The sequence below is a fragment of the Peromyscus eremicus genome, chromosome 7 (genome assembly GCF_949786415.1).
Source record: "Peromyscus eremicus chromosome 7, PerEre_H2_v1, whole genome shotgun sequence".
Classification (NCBI taxonomy): Eukaryota; Metazoa; Chordata; class Mammalia; order Rodentia; family Cricetidae; genus Peromyscus; species Peromyscus eremicus.
In genome coordinates, this window is record NC_081422.1 from 53,217,320 (window position 1) to 53,236,209 (window position 18,890).

Consider the following 18,890-nt stretch of genomic DNA (forward strand, 5'->3'; position numbering starts at 1 on the left):
CTAGCTCATGGTTTTGGAGGCTCAAAGTCTAAGATTAAGTGGCTCAGTAAGCCTGGATTCTGGTGGGGCTCCCCTCTGGTGAGGCTCCCTGCTCATATTATAACACAGTGCAGAAGCAGAAAGGAAACATGGCCAAGTATAGAAGGCACGGGATACACAGGGCAATGACCTTCAGTTCTCAGGAGAACTAATCCATGCTCTGAGACCAGCATCAATCCCTTCTGAGGATGGTGCTAATTACCATGCTCTAGACCTCTGTCACACTAGAGACTGGTGTCCAGCACACCTATCTTTGAGGAACACATGGAAAACAGCACTGTCATTACAAATGCCTTCTGAGTTCCAACCACAGACTCAGAAGTAAGTCATCAGAGTCAGAGCATGTTAACTAACTGCCAACTAAGCTCAGCTATTCATTTTCCTTTTATATGGTAAGAGGACACATGACCTTGCAGCATACATCATTAATTCATGTGAGTTTAAGCTCTGTCTACCATGTTGTAAGGTGAAGCAAATGGTGGCTTACAGGAAGCTCCTTGGGAGATGGAACTCTGTCCATGTGTTCCCTTCTTCAAGCTTCTAGAACACTGGTTCTTTCTCAGACTGACTATAGTGTCTTAATTTCTCTTCCTGTTGCTGTGATAAAATACTCTGAGACAAAGGCAACAAAAAGAAGAAAAGGTTGATTGTGGATCACAGTGTATGGGTCCATCACAGCAGAGAAGTCACGGGGGCATGAGCTTGTGGTAGCTGGTCACGCTGCATCCACAGTCAGGAAGTTGAATGAATATAACCCAGAATCCAAGTTCATCAGATGGTGCCTCCACATTCAGAGTAGGTCTTCTCACTTCAATCAACCGAAGGAAGAGAATCCTTCACAGGTATACCCAGAGGCTAGCCTAATCTAGACAACTCCTCACAAGTGTGCCCAGAGGCTTGTCTCAAGGATAATACTAGACCCTGTCAAGCTGACAGTATTAACCATCACATAGTAGAATGTTATTTTAAGGTGTGTTACTTTTGTTTATGTTGCATTTGTTTAACTCTGTAAAGCTGTGTTACTGTGCCTGTCTAAAACACCTGATGGTCTAATAAAGACCTGAATGGCCAATAGCAAGGCAGGAGAAAGGATAGGTGGGGCTGGCAGGCAGAGAGTATGAATAGAAAGAGAAATATCGGAAGAAGTATTGGAGAGCTAGGGGTCAGAGAAGGAGAAGGACTGGCCAGCCACCCAGCTACACAGGGAGCCACAGAGTAAGAGTAAGATTTACAGAAGTTAGAGTACGGGGAAAAGCCCAGAGGCAAAAGGTAGTCAGAATAAGTTAAGCAAAGCTGGCAAGAAACAAGCCAAGCTAAGGCAGGGCATTCATAAGTAAGAATAAGTCTCCATGTGTGATTTATTTGGGGGCTGGGTGGCAGTTCCCCAAAAAGAGCAAAATCCCCCAACAACACCATCACAATAGTCATGCATGGCAGAAGAACAGAATAAAAGAAGACTCAGTTCCTGAGAGTGGAGCATCACTCCAGCTCTAGACTCAAGATGAAAGATGTTTGTTTCTCTGGGTCTGGGTAACCTCACTCAGGATGATTTTTCTCTAGTTCCATCCATTTCATGATGGGTTTTTTTTGTTTGTTTGTTTTTTGTTTTGTTTTGTTTTGTTTTGTTTTTAGAGACAGGGTTTCTCTGTGTAACAGCTCTGGCTGTCCTGGAACTCACTTTGTAGAGCAGGCTGGCCTTGAACTCACAGAGATCTGCTGCTTCCTAAGTGCTGGGATTAAAGGTGTGTGTCACCACTGCCAGGCCTATACCCCATTTTTTATTGGATTATTTGGTTTGTTTATTTCTAGTTTCTTGAGTTCTTTATATATTTTGGATATTAGCCCTTTGTCAGATGTGGACTTGGTGAAAATCTTTTCCCATTCTGTAGGCTGCTGTTTTGACTTACTGATGTGTCCTTTGCCTTACAGAAGCTTTTTAGTTTCATGAGGTCCCAGGTATTAATTGTTGAACTGACCATCTTCTGTAACCAGGTGAAGCCCCAGTGTAGGAGGGACTGGGACACCAACCCAGCCACAAAACCCTCAACCTAAAATTGTCTTGCCTGCAAGATGTGCTAGGGGAAAGGTGGCACAGAACTTGTGTCAGTGACCAACCAATGACTGGTCCAACTTGAGACCTACACCATGAGAGGGAGCCATGCCTGGCACTGCCTGGAGGGCCAGGAACCAGAGGCTGGATAGCCCAGAGGCTTAAGATAGAACCAAAGAGGACTGGGGGGGGGCGGGGGGAAGAGTCAGTAAAATGATTCCTTTTTTTTTTTTTTTTTTTTTTTTTTTTTTTTTTTTTTTTTTGGTTTTCCTGAGACAAGGTTTCTCTGTGTAGTTTTGGAGCCTGTCCTGGATCTCACTCTGTAGACCAGGCTGGCCTCAAACTCCCAGGGATCCACCTGGCTCTGCCTCCCAAGTGCTGGGATTAAAGGTGTGTACCGCCCGGCTTTTTTCCATTCTTTTTTTTTCTTTTTAGTAAAATGATTCCTAATGATAGTCTGCTACACTCATAGACTGGAGCCAAGCATAATCATCATCAGAGAGGCTCCATCCAGCAAGTGATTGGAGCAGATATAGAAACCCACAGCCAAACATTGGGTGGAGTTTGGAGAATACCATGGAAGAAGGGGAGGAAGGATTGTAGGAGCCAGGGGGGCTAAGGACACAACATGAACATGGCCCACAGAAGCAACTAACCAGGACTAATAGGGGCTCACAGAGACTAAAATGACAATCAGGGAGCCTGTGTAGGTCTGACCTAGGTCCTCTGTATGGTTGTGTAGCTTGGTGTTCTTTGCAGAACTCCTAACAGTGGGAGTGGGGGCTGTCTCTGACTCTTTTGCCTGCTCTTGGGACCCTTTTTCTCCTACCAGGAAAGGCTTGCCTCGTCCAGCCTTGACATGAGGGTTTGTGCCTAGTCTTATTGTAACTTGTTCTGCCATGTTCAGTTGGTATCCCTGGGAGGCCTGCTCTTCTCTGAAGGGAAACGGAGGAGGAGTGGATCTGAGGGAGAGGGGAAGTGGGGAGAAGGACTGGTAGGAGAGAAGAGAGGGGAAACTTAGGTCAGGATGTAATATATGAGAGAAGAATAAATTAATTAATTAATTCAAAAATTGGATGTTTCTTAAGTGAATAGTAACTCTTGACAGTAACTCTATATCTTCAGGAGAAAAGATAGCAACATAGGAAGCAGCAGCTGTGGCAGAATGAGGAAGATCCGGGCTTCAGAATCTATCTTTCCATTTCCTGTGTCAACCTTTGGTAAGCTATTTAGCTAGCCAGGTTTTAACTTCTTGTCTACACCATCTAAGACCCAAAGAGTTATGAGAAGAACATTGGATGTACATGGAAAGAAGTGCATGGAAAGCCTCTGATGAAGGCTGTCTGTCCATCTTGAGGAGTGTGGCTCCAGGGGCCCACTCTACCTATTCTAACCCAACACTGGAATACCTAATACAACCACAGCTACAGAATGGTGTTTCAGCCCAAAACAAGCCACAGGACCACACACACAACAATGGTCCCATAAAATAGTAACATTTAATGACATGCTACTCATTTTGGTTTGTCTAACTATGTTAGTTTAACAATGCAACTGTCTAATGATGCCGTGCTCAGAATTTAACTATATCATTAAGGGTAACATGATTATATTTTAAGACTGTGTGAGGTCAGGCATGGTGGAACACCTTGTAATCCCAGCACTGGAGAGGTGGGGCAGGAACACTGAAACCAGCCAAGGCCACATGGTAAGACCTGTCTCTAACAAACAACGAAAAGACCGAGTGAATCCCAAGGACAGTTCCACGGTGTCTTGAGGGGATGAGCTACAGTGGAGACAGCCCAAGTGGAAGCAACCTAAGGGCTCACTGTGGACTTCCTTTTCAGGCTAGCATGAAGCAACAGGGGTCAAATTTACTCTCCTGCCTAAACAACTAAAGTACTGAGTAAATTAGAGGGAGTATCCATTTTCAAGTTACTGGGTACAGGAAATGAAGGACAGGATTTCTGAGAAATTGCAAGATATGAAGTGAGCTCTCCTACTACTGCCCCAAAGAGTTGTAAGATATAAGTAGGAAGAAGTTAGGAAAATGCAAAATTATAAAGTGTCATACAATGTCTGCCACTGCTTGGAGAATTTTCATAGTGAAGTGCAAGAAAAAACCAACAAAAACCAACCCAGGCAGGATCTGGAAGATCTCTCTGAGTTTAAGAGGTGGAGCTGTATGGCCAAGAAGGCAGAAAGGCAAGACTACATGGGACAGAATACCGGAGTACACCCAGAGTGGACACCAGTCATTCTGAAGCCTGTCCTTCAGGGCAGCCCTGCTCAGCACACATGGCTGGGGAAAGAACCACCTCTGTGAATGTAAGGAAGCACTGCCTAGACCCACACAGAGCCCTGAACACTGTCTACTATTTAGCAGCCAGAGTGAAAGACACTTCATTTATGGGGCACTGGGTAGCGTTCTCTCAAGAATTTTCCTTCAGGAGTTGGTGAGGGTTAGTCCTAAACCAAATGCTCTGCCAATCTTCACATGGTTTACAAAACAGACTTGAAAGAATGCAACTCTTTCCAAGTAACTTATCCCATGTGTGGGGTTGGATGGGGGTGGGGTGGGGGTGTTGCTGGAGTATTTATAGAAACACAAAATTTTCCTGGACCCAACAACTTAAAATTCACAACAATAAGGATCTACTAAAAAATCACCAGCATACAAAGGAGAACTGCTATTTTGCTATTTCTTTAAAATAATTTTCTTGAAATTTTACTGAATCTTAAATTGTCCTGAAGACATTAACAAAATCATCTTAATCGTGTTCACCTTGCATGCTACTTTGAAAACTCCTGAAATACTAACATTTCTAAGGGAAGCAGCCCTGTAATTAAAAGCATGAGCTTTAAAGACAAGAAAACTAGAGTCTGAATTACTCCCAACTTCTCTCTAAACACTGAGAAAAGCCACAGAACATCCCTCAGTTTCAGCTGATTGATTCATAAAATAATACTCGCTTCTTAGGGCTGCAGTAAGAGATAGGCATGCCTTGGATCCCAGCACTTGGGAGGCAGAAACAGACAGACCTCTGTGAGTTCAAGTCAGTCTGGTCTGTAAGTTCCAGGGCAGCTAGACCTACACAGTGAGACCCTGTCTCAAAAATGGAAAAAAAAAAAGGGTTGCCACACCACACATTCAGACAAACATTACTAAGGATTTATCATGTGGCGGGGAGCATGGAGGCACTAGAAATATGAAAGAGAAAGGTGCTGTGGGATGTCTTTCTGTATGCTGTGACTATGCGTGGCTCCCATTGGATAATAAATAAAGCTGTTTTGGCCTATGGCAAGAAAACTTACAGCCAGGCAGGAAATCCAAGCAGAGAGACCGAGAAGAAGGGTAGAGTCGAGGAGATGCCAGCCTGCCACCGAAGGAGCAACAAGAGGCCAGCAGACTGGTAACGCCACGGCCACATGGCAACATATAGATTAATAGAAATGGGTTGAGTTAAGTTATAAGAACTAGCTAGCAAGAAGCCTGACCCATAGGCCATTCAATGTGTAAGTATATAAGCCTCAGTGTGTTTACTTGGGACTGAGCGGCTGCACAGGACTGGGCGGGACACAGGGAAACTTGCGGCTACAGAAAGGTCCTCAGAGTGTACTCTACATTGAACTCACATTAAAAGTTCAACTCAAGTACAAGCTTCATATTCCATTTCTTAGTTTCTAAGTAGGGCAATTATTTTAAGGTTCGCCTACAAAAATTAAAGGATCTTTTTTTTTTTTCTTTGAAAAAAATAATCTAAGAAGTTGTCAGGTTCAACCAATTAAGGCATGTCTGGGAAATATTTAGAATCTGAAAAACATGGTAAAACTTTAATTGAAAAGCAACCTGCAATTAACATCACCTTTCAAAATTCTCAAATTAACAGACTAAATTATATACAGACATAAAAATGGACCAATCTGTTATGATGATCATTTTTGTCAGAAAGGCTGGGCCAATAGATATAAGGAACAAAAATCAAGTTCAAGTTTGTATTTCATTTGCTCTTTCCACTTAGATGATGACATATGGCTTAAGTATTAACCCCACTAATAAAATATTTGCATATTCATTTTGAATCTAATTTAGTCATGCCTCTATAAATTCATTTTATTAATTGCACTACATAGCGGCTCACTTCACTCAGGGTCTCCCAAATCCCTGCCTCTCAAAGCATAGTCCCCAGACCATCCCCAGTGCCACTCAGGAGCTTACTATGATGGCCGAAGCTCACTCCCCACAACAATCTATTCTGGTTGAGTCAGAAGTCACACTTTAACAAAATCCCCACAGGATGGCTATGAACACTGATGCCTGAGTAGCAAAGCTGTAAACTGTGGTAGGTTTGGGGGTTTTATTCTGTTCACTGTTAAAATAAAGTTTATTTGCTACCAAACAGTGTAACATGTAATAACAATTCAGAGGAGTAAATGGAATCAGCATGGTGGGCACTTCTCTGTATACCATAATGTCTCCTAACTTGACCTTACCTCTCAACTGGGACTTGTAGTCTGAGAAATCTTGCACTGGTCATCTTTCTCTTGGATGGACAGTTTTGCCAGCATGTGGCCACTGTGATGAGCATCCTCTTCAAAGCTAAATAACTACACATATGGGATCAAGAGAACAGAGTTGCTCCATAATTTGGGGGGCAATTAAAAAATCAAAATGGAAGCCGGGCAGCAGTGGTACACACCTTTAATTCCAGCACTCGGGAGGCAGAGCCAGGTAGATCTCTGAGTTTCAGGCCAACCTGGTCTACAGAGTGAGATCCAGGACAGGCGCCAAAACCACACAGAGAAACCCTGTCTTGAAAAACAAAACAAAACAAAATTTATCCACAGTTGAATTTGAAACATTCCATATGAAAAAAACCCTACCAGAATGACTATATCATAATAAATTTCTGTGTATCACCTAACACATATTGTAGGTATCACATGTTTTTAAAAGAAATTCACATGGGGCTTGGAGAGTACAGTATTATTGTTACTATTATACAATAGTCACAGTGCCTATAAAATAGAACAAATCCTGTTTCTCTTTCATTTAAAAGAAATATATGACAGACCTAAGTTGAAACTGATCACAGCAGGCAGGACGGCTGGGCACAGATTCAAAGCAAGGTACAAATATCCAGTTTTCAAAATCCCTGCAAACACCAACTTCATCTCTTATCACTACGGCCATGGTGTTATGTCAAACATTTGAAAACAGCTGAAAAGTGCTGTTCCTTATAAGCAATTATGAAGAGCTTTGCAAAGAGAAGGTAAAAATTGTAATAACAGTCGATACCTTAAAGTGGTCAAAATGCCCATGCTCTGGGTTGCAATATAAGAGTTACCTGGCTGAATCTGAGCCAATGCACCCAACACGGAGCAAAGGATTGAAAAGGATTAAAGAGTTGCTAGGAGAAATTATCAAGAAGCCTACTGAAGCAGTCTTGGAAGTTAAATATGTCCTCCAACATCCCTGGCCTTTTATAAGATCCAATTATAGACCTGTCACACTTGCATTTCACTCCCCCTCACTCCATTTTGCATTTTTGGCCTATATCTTCTTTTAGGATACAGAGTTCCACAAGAGTACAACAAGATGGTTAATGATTTTTTTAAACGGGCCTAAATATATTGATTTCCAGTTTTAGAGTACCATTTACTCTAATATTTCAGAACGTCATGAATAATTCACAACGTCCTATTTCTATTCACATCCCCAGCCAAAGCTCTCGGAACTGTGCACTTGCCTCTATTTATTCACCTGTCAGTCACTGTTCAATCCCCTTCTGGCTGCCTTCTAGACCCTCCACTCGCTCAAACTCCTCTTCAACCATGAATAACCCTTCCTGTGGCTAAATGCAATGGCCGCCCTCTAGTCATTCAACAAACTTAACCAAGCATTCTCTCCCTCTTGAGAGAACTCTCTTCATTCTCCTAGGTACTTTACAACTCTCCAGCCCGGTCAATCTGTGAGGTTCTGACACTTCCAGCTGACCTACAGTGGTTGCATTCCCTTGAGAACAGGTCCTGGAATCTCCTCTAACCTCATAACCGTATCACCTTCAGATGCTGGCTCACACCTTCACATGCCCAGATCCACCTTCTGAGTCCGGAACAGTACACCCAACTGAGTACAAGCGGCATTTCACTGTGCACATGAAGCTCAGCACATGCAAATCTGAAGCCTTAGAGCATCCTGTTCCTCCTCCAGTGCAGCCCACTCCCCTGTTGCTGCCTCTGCCAGAAACCAAATCCCTTTACCCTCCCTGCGCACATTCAATCAATCGCCACCCTTTCGTTTCTATCCTCCAAAGTCTGTGTCCCGTCTCCCCATCTCTACTGTCTCCCCGCCCCCCCATCCCCGCAGGCCTGAGGTGTCATTATCTTTTGTCTTCCTGAATTCACAGACACTGTCCTCTAATTCTATCTACAAAGACAGAGTGATTTGTCAAAGAAGAAAACGATTAAAACCTTTCCTTTGGCTTGCCCGTGGGCTCTAAGAATATTCACAAGACACCTGTCCTCCTCTCCAGACAGCCACACCACTTAGGCTCATTTCCTTGGTTCCCTAAGCACCAACCTTTTATATATTAGACCTGCTAAGGTTTTCTGAGGTGTGGAGCCTTTCACATGCTATAACTTTCACTGGAAATATCTGTTTTTCTTTACTTTTATCTTACCCACGGCGATCCAAAAACATAAACAACTCAGTGTACATGCACACATGCCCTATGAAGTAAAACTGTTATTTTTATTCCTGTTGCATCTCTACTACACTTATTTCAATATAACATCAAGATACTTCTATTTTACGATAAATAAGATTCAGAGAAGCCAAGTAGCTTAACCGAGAACATGGAAATTCACCATCAAAGCTGGATTTCAGGGGCTGGCAGTGTAGCTCAGTGGTAAAGCACATGCTTAGCACACAGGAGACCCTGGTCCAATCCCCAGCACCCAAACTAAAACAGCTGGAATCTAACTTTAGTCTTGTGTAGGTGCTTGACTACCACAGAGCATGACAATTTAGCTATGGATGACTTAATTCTCCCTGCCACAATTTACAGTTATCTGGGGAAACACTATGTCCTCAGGAAACCAGGATCAATGGGGTCGAGAGACACAGCTCAGGGATGGGGCACCACAGACTCCCCCAGCCCCATGAGAAAACAAAACCACGCATGACAGCAGGGACCATTCAGGCCTTGCTCCATGTTAAATCCCTAGCATACTGAACAGCGTCTAGTATGCAACTCACGTTCAATGGGTACCTGTTGAATATCTGAATGTTTATCTCATTCTTGCATAATTAGTTTGAGAATGAAATCAACTACAACTATGCCTCCTATTCCTATTCAGACACAAGTTTCCTACGTTAGCCCCTCCCGTCCTCGTAGAGGTGTGAGGCTGGGGCACTGGCCCTAAGTGCTGCTGCCCAGGGTCCTCCTTACTTCCCTGGGGATCTGGCAGCTGACGGTCCTTCCCTCCCTCAGGCCTCACCTTCCAAGTGGGCGAGGACGCTACAGCATCCTCCGAGCTAGGCCCAGGCGACTCGGCGGTGTCCAAGAGCATGAAGCGACCATAGCGCTTCAGAGGCCACTGGGAGACTTCTCCTGGAAGGCCGAGGCCCGAGGCGACATTTCCCGCCTCAGCCATGCCTGCCCACGGTCCTGGGAAGGCTGCCTCCACGTGACCCCCCCCCCCCCCGACAATCAGTCAGCCAATCAGGAAGCGCGGTGGTCCAAGGCCCACCCCTCCCCTAAGCGGAAAGAGGAGGATGCCTTTACCGGAAGTGTGCTCTTCGCTGGGTTTTTCTTTTTTCTATTTCTATCTTTCTTTCCTTCGTTCCTTCCTCTCTCCCTCCCTCCTCTCCCTCTTTCTTTCTTTTTCTCTTTCTTTTTTTTTTTTTTTTTTTTTGACTTTGGGTACCCAAGAGAGATTGTCACAATTTCCGCCTGGAAGTGAGGCTATTATGCTTACAATTTGGACGGTTTCAGCGCCGGCATGGGAGACTTCACCTTCCCTCAAGGCAACCCCGCTCATTCATCAGCCCCGAGCCTTGAGAGAGTTCCCAAACTGGCAGACTTCCTCATAACCGCTAAACGCTGGCACTAGGCTGGCGCTCTAGGGTGTCTCTCCCTCCTCACGGCAGTCTCTCAGATCGTGGCATCTCTTCACATCCTACCCCAAATCAACCACAACCATTCAGGAACCATGGCTACTTTCTCATCAGCCTGTACCCCTGGGCATACTGCCTCTTTTCTTCGCCTGAAGAGAGGAGCAGATGGGTAGGGTCAGCCAAGCAGCAAAAGGTGTACCTCCATCAAACAGCAAGCCAATGACATTCCTGGGTGATTTATAGCCAGCAAAACATTTCCACATCTGTTAGTTCATTTATCCTCCCAACAACCTTGTGGTGAGTTACAGAAACACAACAGGGATTATTACCCCACCCCTTACCCCAGAACGGATGGTGGTAAAATAAGGTCCAGGGAGCCGACGTTATTTATCTATGGACAAAGCTGGTGAATGGTAGAGCTAAGGTAGAACTGTGGACCCCAGAGTCTCTTCCTATGTCTGCTTCGCTTAAAGGAATTTAAGTATTTATACAATCAGTGTCAAGTCAGAATAATGTATACAGAGAATGGAAGCTATGCTAACCAAACACCAAGTAAAAACAAACTGAAAACTTCAAAGTTTTTTTTTTAAATTGGGTTTTGTTTTCTTTCTGTTTTGAGACAGGATCTCAATCTCTAGCCTAGGCTGGTCTCAAACTTGTGGTGAGCCTGCCTCAGCCTCCTGAATGTTGGGATTATAGCTAGGAGCCATCAAACCTGTCTCAATTCAAACAGTTTTTAAACTACACAGTAAACGTTTAGAGAACGGTTGGGAAGGTGGTAATTTGTTCAGTACAACGAATCAACTATCTATAGTGTGCCAAAACTATGCTGGTCAACAACTGGTTCCGAAAACGGTTACCCATTCTTACAGTGCACACCCAGCCTCCGGGATCTCAGGATCTCATAAGGAAGCATGAAACAAGGCGCAAACAAACTCATTTGTCTAAGGTCACATGCCCAGTGGGCAGCAGAGCCTCAGAATAACTATGGGTTCCACAGCGGCCCCATGTGTCAGCCCCACTCACAAAGAAGTTAAGTATTTATAAGGCCAGGCCAAGCCAGGAGCTTGGTAGCTATAACTGACAGGAAATGCTGTGTCGTGACATCATCCTTCTACCAGGAGGGAGTGGTGGTGGCATTTGACTTGGGGCTTGAAGGGTGAGAGTTTCCCAAGGAATGATGAGGAAGCTGGCATCCCATGGGGGGCAGGGTTGATGATCAGAGAGACAGAGGTGCCAGCAAAGCTCCCGCCTAAAAGAAGAAGGGAAAGCCGGGCGGTGGTAGCGCACGCCTTTAATCCCAGCACTCGGGAGGCAGAGCCAGGTGGATCTCTGTGAGTTCGAGGCCAGCCTGGGCTAAAGAGTGAGTTCCAGGAAAGGTGCAAAGCTACCCAGAGAAACCCTGTCTCGAAAAACCAAAAAAAAAAAAAAAAAAAAAAGAAGGGAGTTGGAGCAGAAGGGCACCTAATTGGCTGGTGGTTAGGAATGTGGAAAATTTGCATAAGTAAGTGACACTGCCCCAGTGGTGGGGGGCAAGGGAACGGGGATAAATAAGATAAATTGGATTAAAGGCAAGGGGAATTTGTTTCCAACCATTTTGTTTCGTTCATTCAGTAAACCTTACTGAAAAGGTCAGGTCTCAGAAACCGCTTCTGAAGGTCCTGAAATGACACAGCAGTACTGTCATTAGTGGGGTGGTAAACAGTTAAAAGCTTGGTTTGAGTCTCAGGTCTACGGCTTGCCAGTTGTGTGACCTTGGGGAGGTCACTCACCCTCTCTGTAGAATAGGACCATTAAACAACTACCTTACGGGATCACGACAAGATGAAATGAGAGCATATGGGAGGAAACACTTGGTAAATTGGAAATGCTACATGTGTGGATCCTTTCTGTGTCCAGGGTTAAAGTGACTTTCCATGGGCCTGCTACAGGAAGGGAGGATGGGAACAGAAGGCTGACACTGAGTCTCAGGGGCACTCACCTTCCAGGTCCAGGGTTGCAGCTGCTGTCAGACACCCTTCACAGGAACAGATGGTGCTCACAGTTGGGACCCTGTCAGTGCCCAAGGACACCCAGAGTCCTGCTGAGTTCCCACCTGCGAGCTCCCTTCCTAGACAATACACCTGCATCCAGCTTCCTGGGCCACTAGCATCTGCCAAGAGCAGGTCATGCCTGCAGAGGGAGATGTATGATAAAGCCACAGCCCAAGGCATGGAAGCTCGCACAAACTTACGGTATTAAGGAGAATTACTTGAACACCCAGGAGACCTAAGCACTGCAAGGAGTGAAACCCACTAGGCTTCTCCCTTCTTCTAAGGCTTGCACTAGTGGGGGGTCAGACCACTGAGCAAACAAACCACTGCATCTTCTGAACAGCTAAAGTGTCTTCTTTTGCAAAGATCCAAGTGAAATGTCTATTAAAGGACAGTATTACACAACGAAAAGCACGGATCTCTAATGTTTAATTAGATAATTCTGTGCTTTCTGTTCTATTTTTTATTTTTGTTTTTTGAGATGGGGGCTCACTATGTAGCCCTTAGGCTGGCCTGAAACTCCCACAGATCCACCTGTTTCCTGAGTGCTGGGATTAAAGCGGTGTGCCACCATACCCAGCCAATTTAGGTGAGTTTTAACACCAGCGTTTACTCATGTAACCACCCAAAACAAGATATTAAACATTTTTGAAACTCTTAAATTCCTTCCTCTTCCCAGTTAATGTCTGCCTCACAAAATAAACAGATGGTCTGGCCTGTTTTATCACCATAGCCTGGCTATCTTCCCCCAGGACTCCACATACATGAAAGTATCCATGGTAAGCCCATTATATTGACCATTTTCTTTTCTTTTTTGAGACAGGAGCTCATGAAGCCCAGGCTGACCTCTACCAAAAATGACCTTGAACTCTTGCTCCCACTGTCCCCACCTCCCACATGTTGGTATTACAGACATGCACTTCCAAGCCCCTGGCTTAGATCTGCTTCTTTTGTTATTTGTAATTTCATTTTTAGGCTCCATCAAGAATTTACTCTTTTTTAGAACTAAACAGCATTCTACTGTATAACTAGCTCGCAGTTTGCTTTTTAAAAAACGGTTCCAGTGCTGTGGGGATTGAAGCCAGGGCCTCATGCATGCTGGAGGAGCATCTACTGCGGACCTCCACGTCTAGCCCATATTCTCCTGCAAGTCTCTTCTCTAATGTATGCTGTCATTAAACTGGGGATCTCTAAACATAAAGTGAAGGATGATTGAAGAAGACAGCTGACATCAACTTCAAGCCCAAATATCCATGTTCCCCACACAAGTGTACCCACACACATACATAAGAAAAAAAAAAAGTCCACTTCTCGGGTAAGATAGGGATACGTGACCGGTTCATCTTTGGGATGAACCAGTGCCCACACCTAGAGAGTTTTGACCCTGAGGTAAGAGATAAAGGAGGGCCTAAGAGTAAGGGACAGACACGTCCTGTACATCGAGGACAAGATGGGATTTGACTTTGACTTTTAGAGGGTAATAAGCTATTGATTATGTCCCGAGAATCTATTTGTCTCTTTTCCTCCTCACTCCTCAGGTGGGATAATGCTGAGATCTGTGTAATGCCCTGTTTCCCAGCATTCCCTAGTGGGATTCAGCTCCAGCTGGTAATGATTCTTTTATGTCTAACTCCCTTCTCCCTCCTTCTCAGTGTTTCCTAGGATCAGCTACAAAATAAATTATTCGTGCTTGAATCCTTGTCCCAGGATCTGCTTCTGAAACAAACTAAGGTGGCAACAACCAAGACCGACAGAGCTTCAGATTTCATTTTAAGACAGTTGTAGAGAAGCAGATGGTACAAGGGGTACTTAGGAGAGGAAGAATCATTCTCAATCCGAAGACTCTCCCATGCCTAAGTAACTAGCTGCAGTCACAGCAGAATTTGTGACCTAAAGTACTGAATGGCACCTGTTACATGAATTCATTGAGGGGGGAGTAATAAACACCTATCCCCCCGCCAGTGACAGACTAAAGTCTGAGTCGGTACACCAATGATTTCATTGTGCTTTCTTGTAGAGCATGGGTGAGGGAACATTTACAGAGATGTCAGCGATCCCAAAGCAGCCACACCATTGAAAAGTCTCACCCCACGATGGATGAAAATTTCCAATGACTGCATGGATAGAGATTTCACAATCTCTAGATCCAGCATCCCCAAACCACAGGACCATGAGCAATCAGGGCAGAAGTAGACTGAGCTAGCTGGGAGGTGCAGAAGGGAGTGCCTGAGATAAAAAGGGAGAGCCTAGTATCTCTTCCTGCTCCTCCTTTTATGAAGGGATCTCAACAATCTACAGGCCCCATTTCCAGGGCTGCCTGCAGAGGGTCACAGCTGCCCTGATGAAGAGCATGGCTATTTGGCTTTGGAGGCGAGCTTTCTACAGCACCCCCTCTTCTGAGACGGTTCCTAGACAGAAAAATAAAATCCCAGAAATTGAAAAAGTACTTATTTCGTTAAACATCTTTTTTTTAAAAAATCCTTTTCATGTGTAACTATTTTGCAGGTGACATTCAACACAGAGAGGCATTAGCTGCTTGAGTAGTTAGCATTATTGTCCAAGGTGTGCTACAGAACTGTGGATGAAAGCATGAGTGGCTTAGTGGTGTGCTTGCCTAGCATGCTCAAGGCCCTAGGTTGGATTCCCCAGCCCTGCAAAAGCCAAGTGGACATGACAGTACGTGCTGTAATTTCAGCACTCAGGAGGTAGAGGATAAAGGTATATTTGATTTCAGCTGAGGCCAAGCCTAGACTACACAAGATCTTATGAAAAGAAGGAAGGAAGGAAGGAAGGAAGGAAGGAAGGAAGGAAGGAAGGAAGGAAGGGGAAATGGTTTTAGAATCTGATCGTGTCCTTTTCAAAACAGACTAGGGACTCAAACGTCCCTTTTCCTTGGATATTAAGTTGACAAAGGAAATGGCTCCAGTGTCCTCAGGTCCCCCGCACCGCAGGATGACAAAGACATACACTTCTGCTCTGCCTGCTGGGTCCCTCAGCTACAGCACAGAGTCTCTGAGCACAGCAGAGCACTGTCCGTGGCAGTGGGGATTTTCCAGAAAATCCCTGTTCTCATCAATACAGCCAGAGGATGTGTCTCCATAAGGTCGGACCCCAGGTGGCTGTGTGTGGAAGGGATGTTCCTGTGGAACCTCATGCTCACAGCTAGAAAACAATTATGTTCATTTCTACTCCATCCTTCACGTGCAAAAAACCAGATGTCCTGTCGCAGGTAATTGAAGGGACTTCAATGTGACACAGACAGGGCCAACTTGTCCTCAGGCTGCTGCTCATTGGCACAACATGAAAGGAGATTAAGACCGGCTTTTCCCATTCATTAAAAGCTCCGAGAAAAAACAGGCTAGTTAGAAACATGTTTGCCAGCTGGTAAATTTGGGAGCATGCTTTGCAAACTGTGTTAGAACCAGAAAGAGAACTGAAAACAAACCCTAGAGAAAAACTACAAAGCCCCACCATGAAAAGGACTGCTTTGCTAATATCGGAATCAGAGTTCCTGGCATGGTTTTCTTCTTAGTGAAGGGCTGCAGATATTAATTCGGAAGTAATGGATGATTTAAGACACTTTGAATATACAAAGGGCAAACCTAGGAAAAAATTCCTTTCCTATCCTAATGTCCATAAGTAGTGGAAATGGGAAAGTAGAAATGTAACATCTCAAAAATCTTATCCTGGTAGTTGTTCTATTTGGGACATTTCTAACAGTAACACCTGCAACCACACCGTTAAATAGAGGAGAGCGGACCCCTCTAGAAATCTGTTCCAATTTGATGCATCGCTTACTTCTTCCTCGTTCCTTCCCCGGAGAAATCATTTTACCCACCTCTGTAGACAGGGGCGGTAAGATTAGCAATTCACACCTCAGAGACAGATGAAAGCATCATGAAGAAAATGCTTTGTGCTGGACAGTGACTCAGCAAGAGCGTTCTGAGCTTCATCATTGAGATAATTTGAATAATTTAGCCGGAAGCCAGTGAAGGCACATCTGCAGCAGATGTTAGGGTAGGACTGGATGGAGCTGGGAGGTCAGTTGCAGAGGGACCTTTGGGAATGGCCAGGGATATTGCACTGTTTACCTGCAAGCAACACTTTCTCTTTGAGGGTATCACAATGTAGTTTAGAATGAAAATCCCTTCTTTAGGGAAAATTATTTGTGTGTGTGTGTGTGTGTGTGTGTGTGTGTGTGTGTGTGTGTGTGTGTGTTATGTTTTAAATGATGTTTTACTTTTTGCATGCACATAAATGCCACAGTTTGGAGGTCAGAGGACAACTTGCCCAGTACATTATAATTGTAATCTTTAAAATAATGACTTTCATGCTGTATGAATTTTATCACGAGAAGAAGAGTCCACCTTTCTGCACCCTGCATTTCCTAATTCCTCTGCCGCCACACTGGGGACATGGAGTCCCAGAGCTTACAGGAGACAGAGTTTGGGTCCTGTTCATCTAGCTGCATTTGTTCTCATTCAGCCCTTGGGCCTTCTTGGAACCGGTCACACTGGACGGCAGGTAGACACCTTTTAATCCCCTTCAAGGAGGGTGTACAGTCCCCGAGAAAGGTCAGACAAGAGGATTTTGCATGCATTTGTAAGCATGTGTCTGCTTTACAGTGTGCTTATTGCTATGTTTTGAGCTTTGTTTTGTTTTTGTTTTTGTTTTTGTTTTTGTTTGATAAAGAATTCACTGTTTAAAACAGACCTTGAGTTTGGAACCAGTGTGTATTAACTACAAGAGTACAGTATACTTTACAGAAAAAAAATGTGTATGTTGGTTAAACTTCATTCAGGTAAGAATTACACTAAGTTCAAGTGAATAAAAATATATATTATCCCAGCACTCGGGAGGCAGAGGCAGGTGGATCTCTGTGAGTTCGAGGCCAGCCTGGTCTACAGAGCTAGTCCAGGACAGGCTCCAAAGCTACAGAGAAACCCTGTCTCGAAACCCCCCCCCAAAAAAATATATATATTAAACAAGACATAATTAAACAGAAATACACATAAAACGAGGTATGTATTACCTGGTTGGTGAAATGGGCTTGTAGTAGCCTAACCCTACATTTCCCTCAGGAGCAACAGCCCAGGGTTCACTAATTCAGTATGCATGGTGATTGTTCAGAACAGAATTCCACAGATAGTGACGACCTGCTCTGTGTAGTATTTTCACTTTGTATATATTACATTACAACAAGATAGTCGTGCCTTTGGGGCCCCGGGGGGACGGCTCAGGCAGTGAAGTGTTTGCCTTACAAGCACAAGGACCCGAGCTGAAGGTCCAACACCCACGTACAAAGCTGTGCATAGTGGCACATGCCTTGTAACAGATCTAAGTCAATGCTTTAAGATAGCAAGATAGGACATAAAAATATGGTGGGGGGGGGGCGCTGGGGACATAGTTCAATCAGAAAAGTGCTTGCTATGCAAGCACTGAGAAGCTGAATGTGGATACCCAGCGTGCACATTCAAAAAACAAAACAAAACAAACAATATCAACAACCTGGGTTCAGCAGCTTGTGCCTTTAATCTCAGTGTTGAGGAGGCAGAGATAAAAGATCCCTGGAGCTCACTGGCCAGACAGTCTGACTTAATTGGTGAGCTTCAAGCCAATGAGAGACCATCTCAAATGAGGTAGATGGCACTCCTGAGGTAGAGGCCAAGGTTATCCTTTGGCCTCTTTACTCATGTGTACAGGAAAACACACACACACACACACACACACACACACACACACACACACACACACGTACAGACTTTTCTTGTCATCATTTCAGAAACAACACAGAAGCATGACTATTTACGTAACGTTTACATTGCATTAGGTATTGTAAGTAACCTAGAGATGGTTCAAAGGATATGGGAGGATTTGCATATGCAAATGCTTCAGCAGTTTATCTAAGAGGCTGAGCATCTGGGGAGTTGGCATCTGCAGGGGTCCTGGCAACCCTCCTCAGTGGTTAACAGGATGACTGCAATTGCATACCAGAAAGACCCTGTTTTGATCTTTGCTTCAGGGAATATAAGCTAAAAGAAAAAAGGTTCTCAAACTTCACTATTACAGAAAGGAAAACACACACACACACACACACACACACACACACAGACACACACACACAAATCCCTGTTTTATTCTTTTACTTAGGTTTCCTTATATCCATGGGTGAGTTTTTCCCTGGGGTATGAATCTGAAGGGAGAGCTGCTGAGTACTGTGTGCTCGCTGTTTATTTTATTTGAAATTGCCAAGTTACTTCCCCATATAAGGAACACTACTCAACACTTGTCCAGTGTTCCCATATTCTCTTTGACAGTAATGACCTGTGATGGTTTGAATGAGAATGACCCCATAGGCTCATAGTGCAATGCTTAGTCACCAGTTAGTGGAACTCTTTGGGAAGGATTAGGAGGTGTGGCCTTGTTAGAGTAGGAGTGTCACTAGGAGTAGTCTTTGAGGTTTCAAAAGCTCATGCCAGTCCCAGTGTCTGTCTGTTGTCTGTTTCTCTGCCTGACCGCCTGCAGATCAGGATGTAAAGCTCTCAGATACTGCTCCTGCATCATGCCTGTCTGCTTCCCGCCATGATAATGGACAAACTCTCTAAAAGTATAAGTAAGCTCACAATAAAATGTTTCCTTTTAACCG

At 44.4% G+C, this 18,890-nt stretch overlaps 1 protein-coding gene across 2 annotated transcripts in view; it reads right to left on the reverse strand.

Annotated features, from left to right (window-relative positions):
* The window catches only part of Rec114 (REC114 meiotic recombination protein), a 108,652-nt gene extending 98,865 nt beyond the window's left edge, over positions 1 to 9,787 (reverse strand). For both annotated transcript variants that reach the window (XM_059268001.1, XM_059267999.1), the window contains exon 1: positions 9,593 to 9,787. In XM_059268001.1, coding sequence (XP_059123984.1) covers positions 9,593 to 9,748 — 156 coding nt within the window. In that variant the 5' untranslated portion in view covers positions 9,749 to 9,787. The remainder of the gene's footprint in view (positions 1 to 9,592) is intronic.
* Positions 9,788 to 18,890: the final 9,103 nt, after the last annotated feature.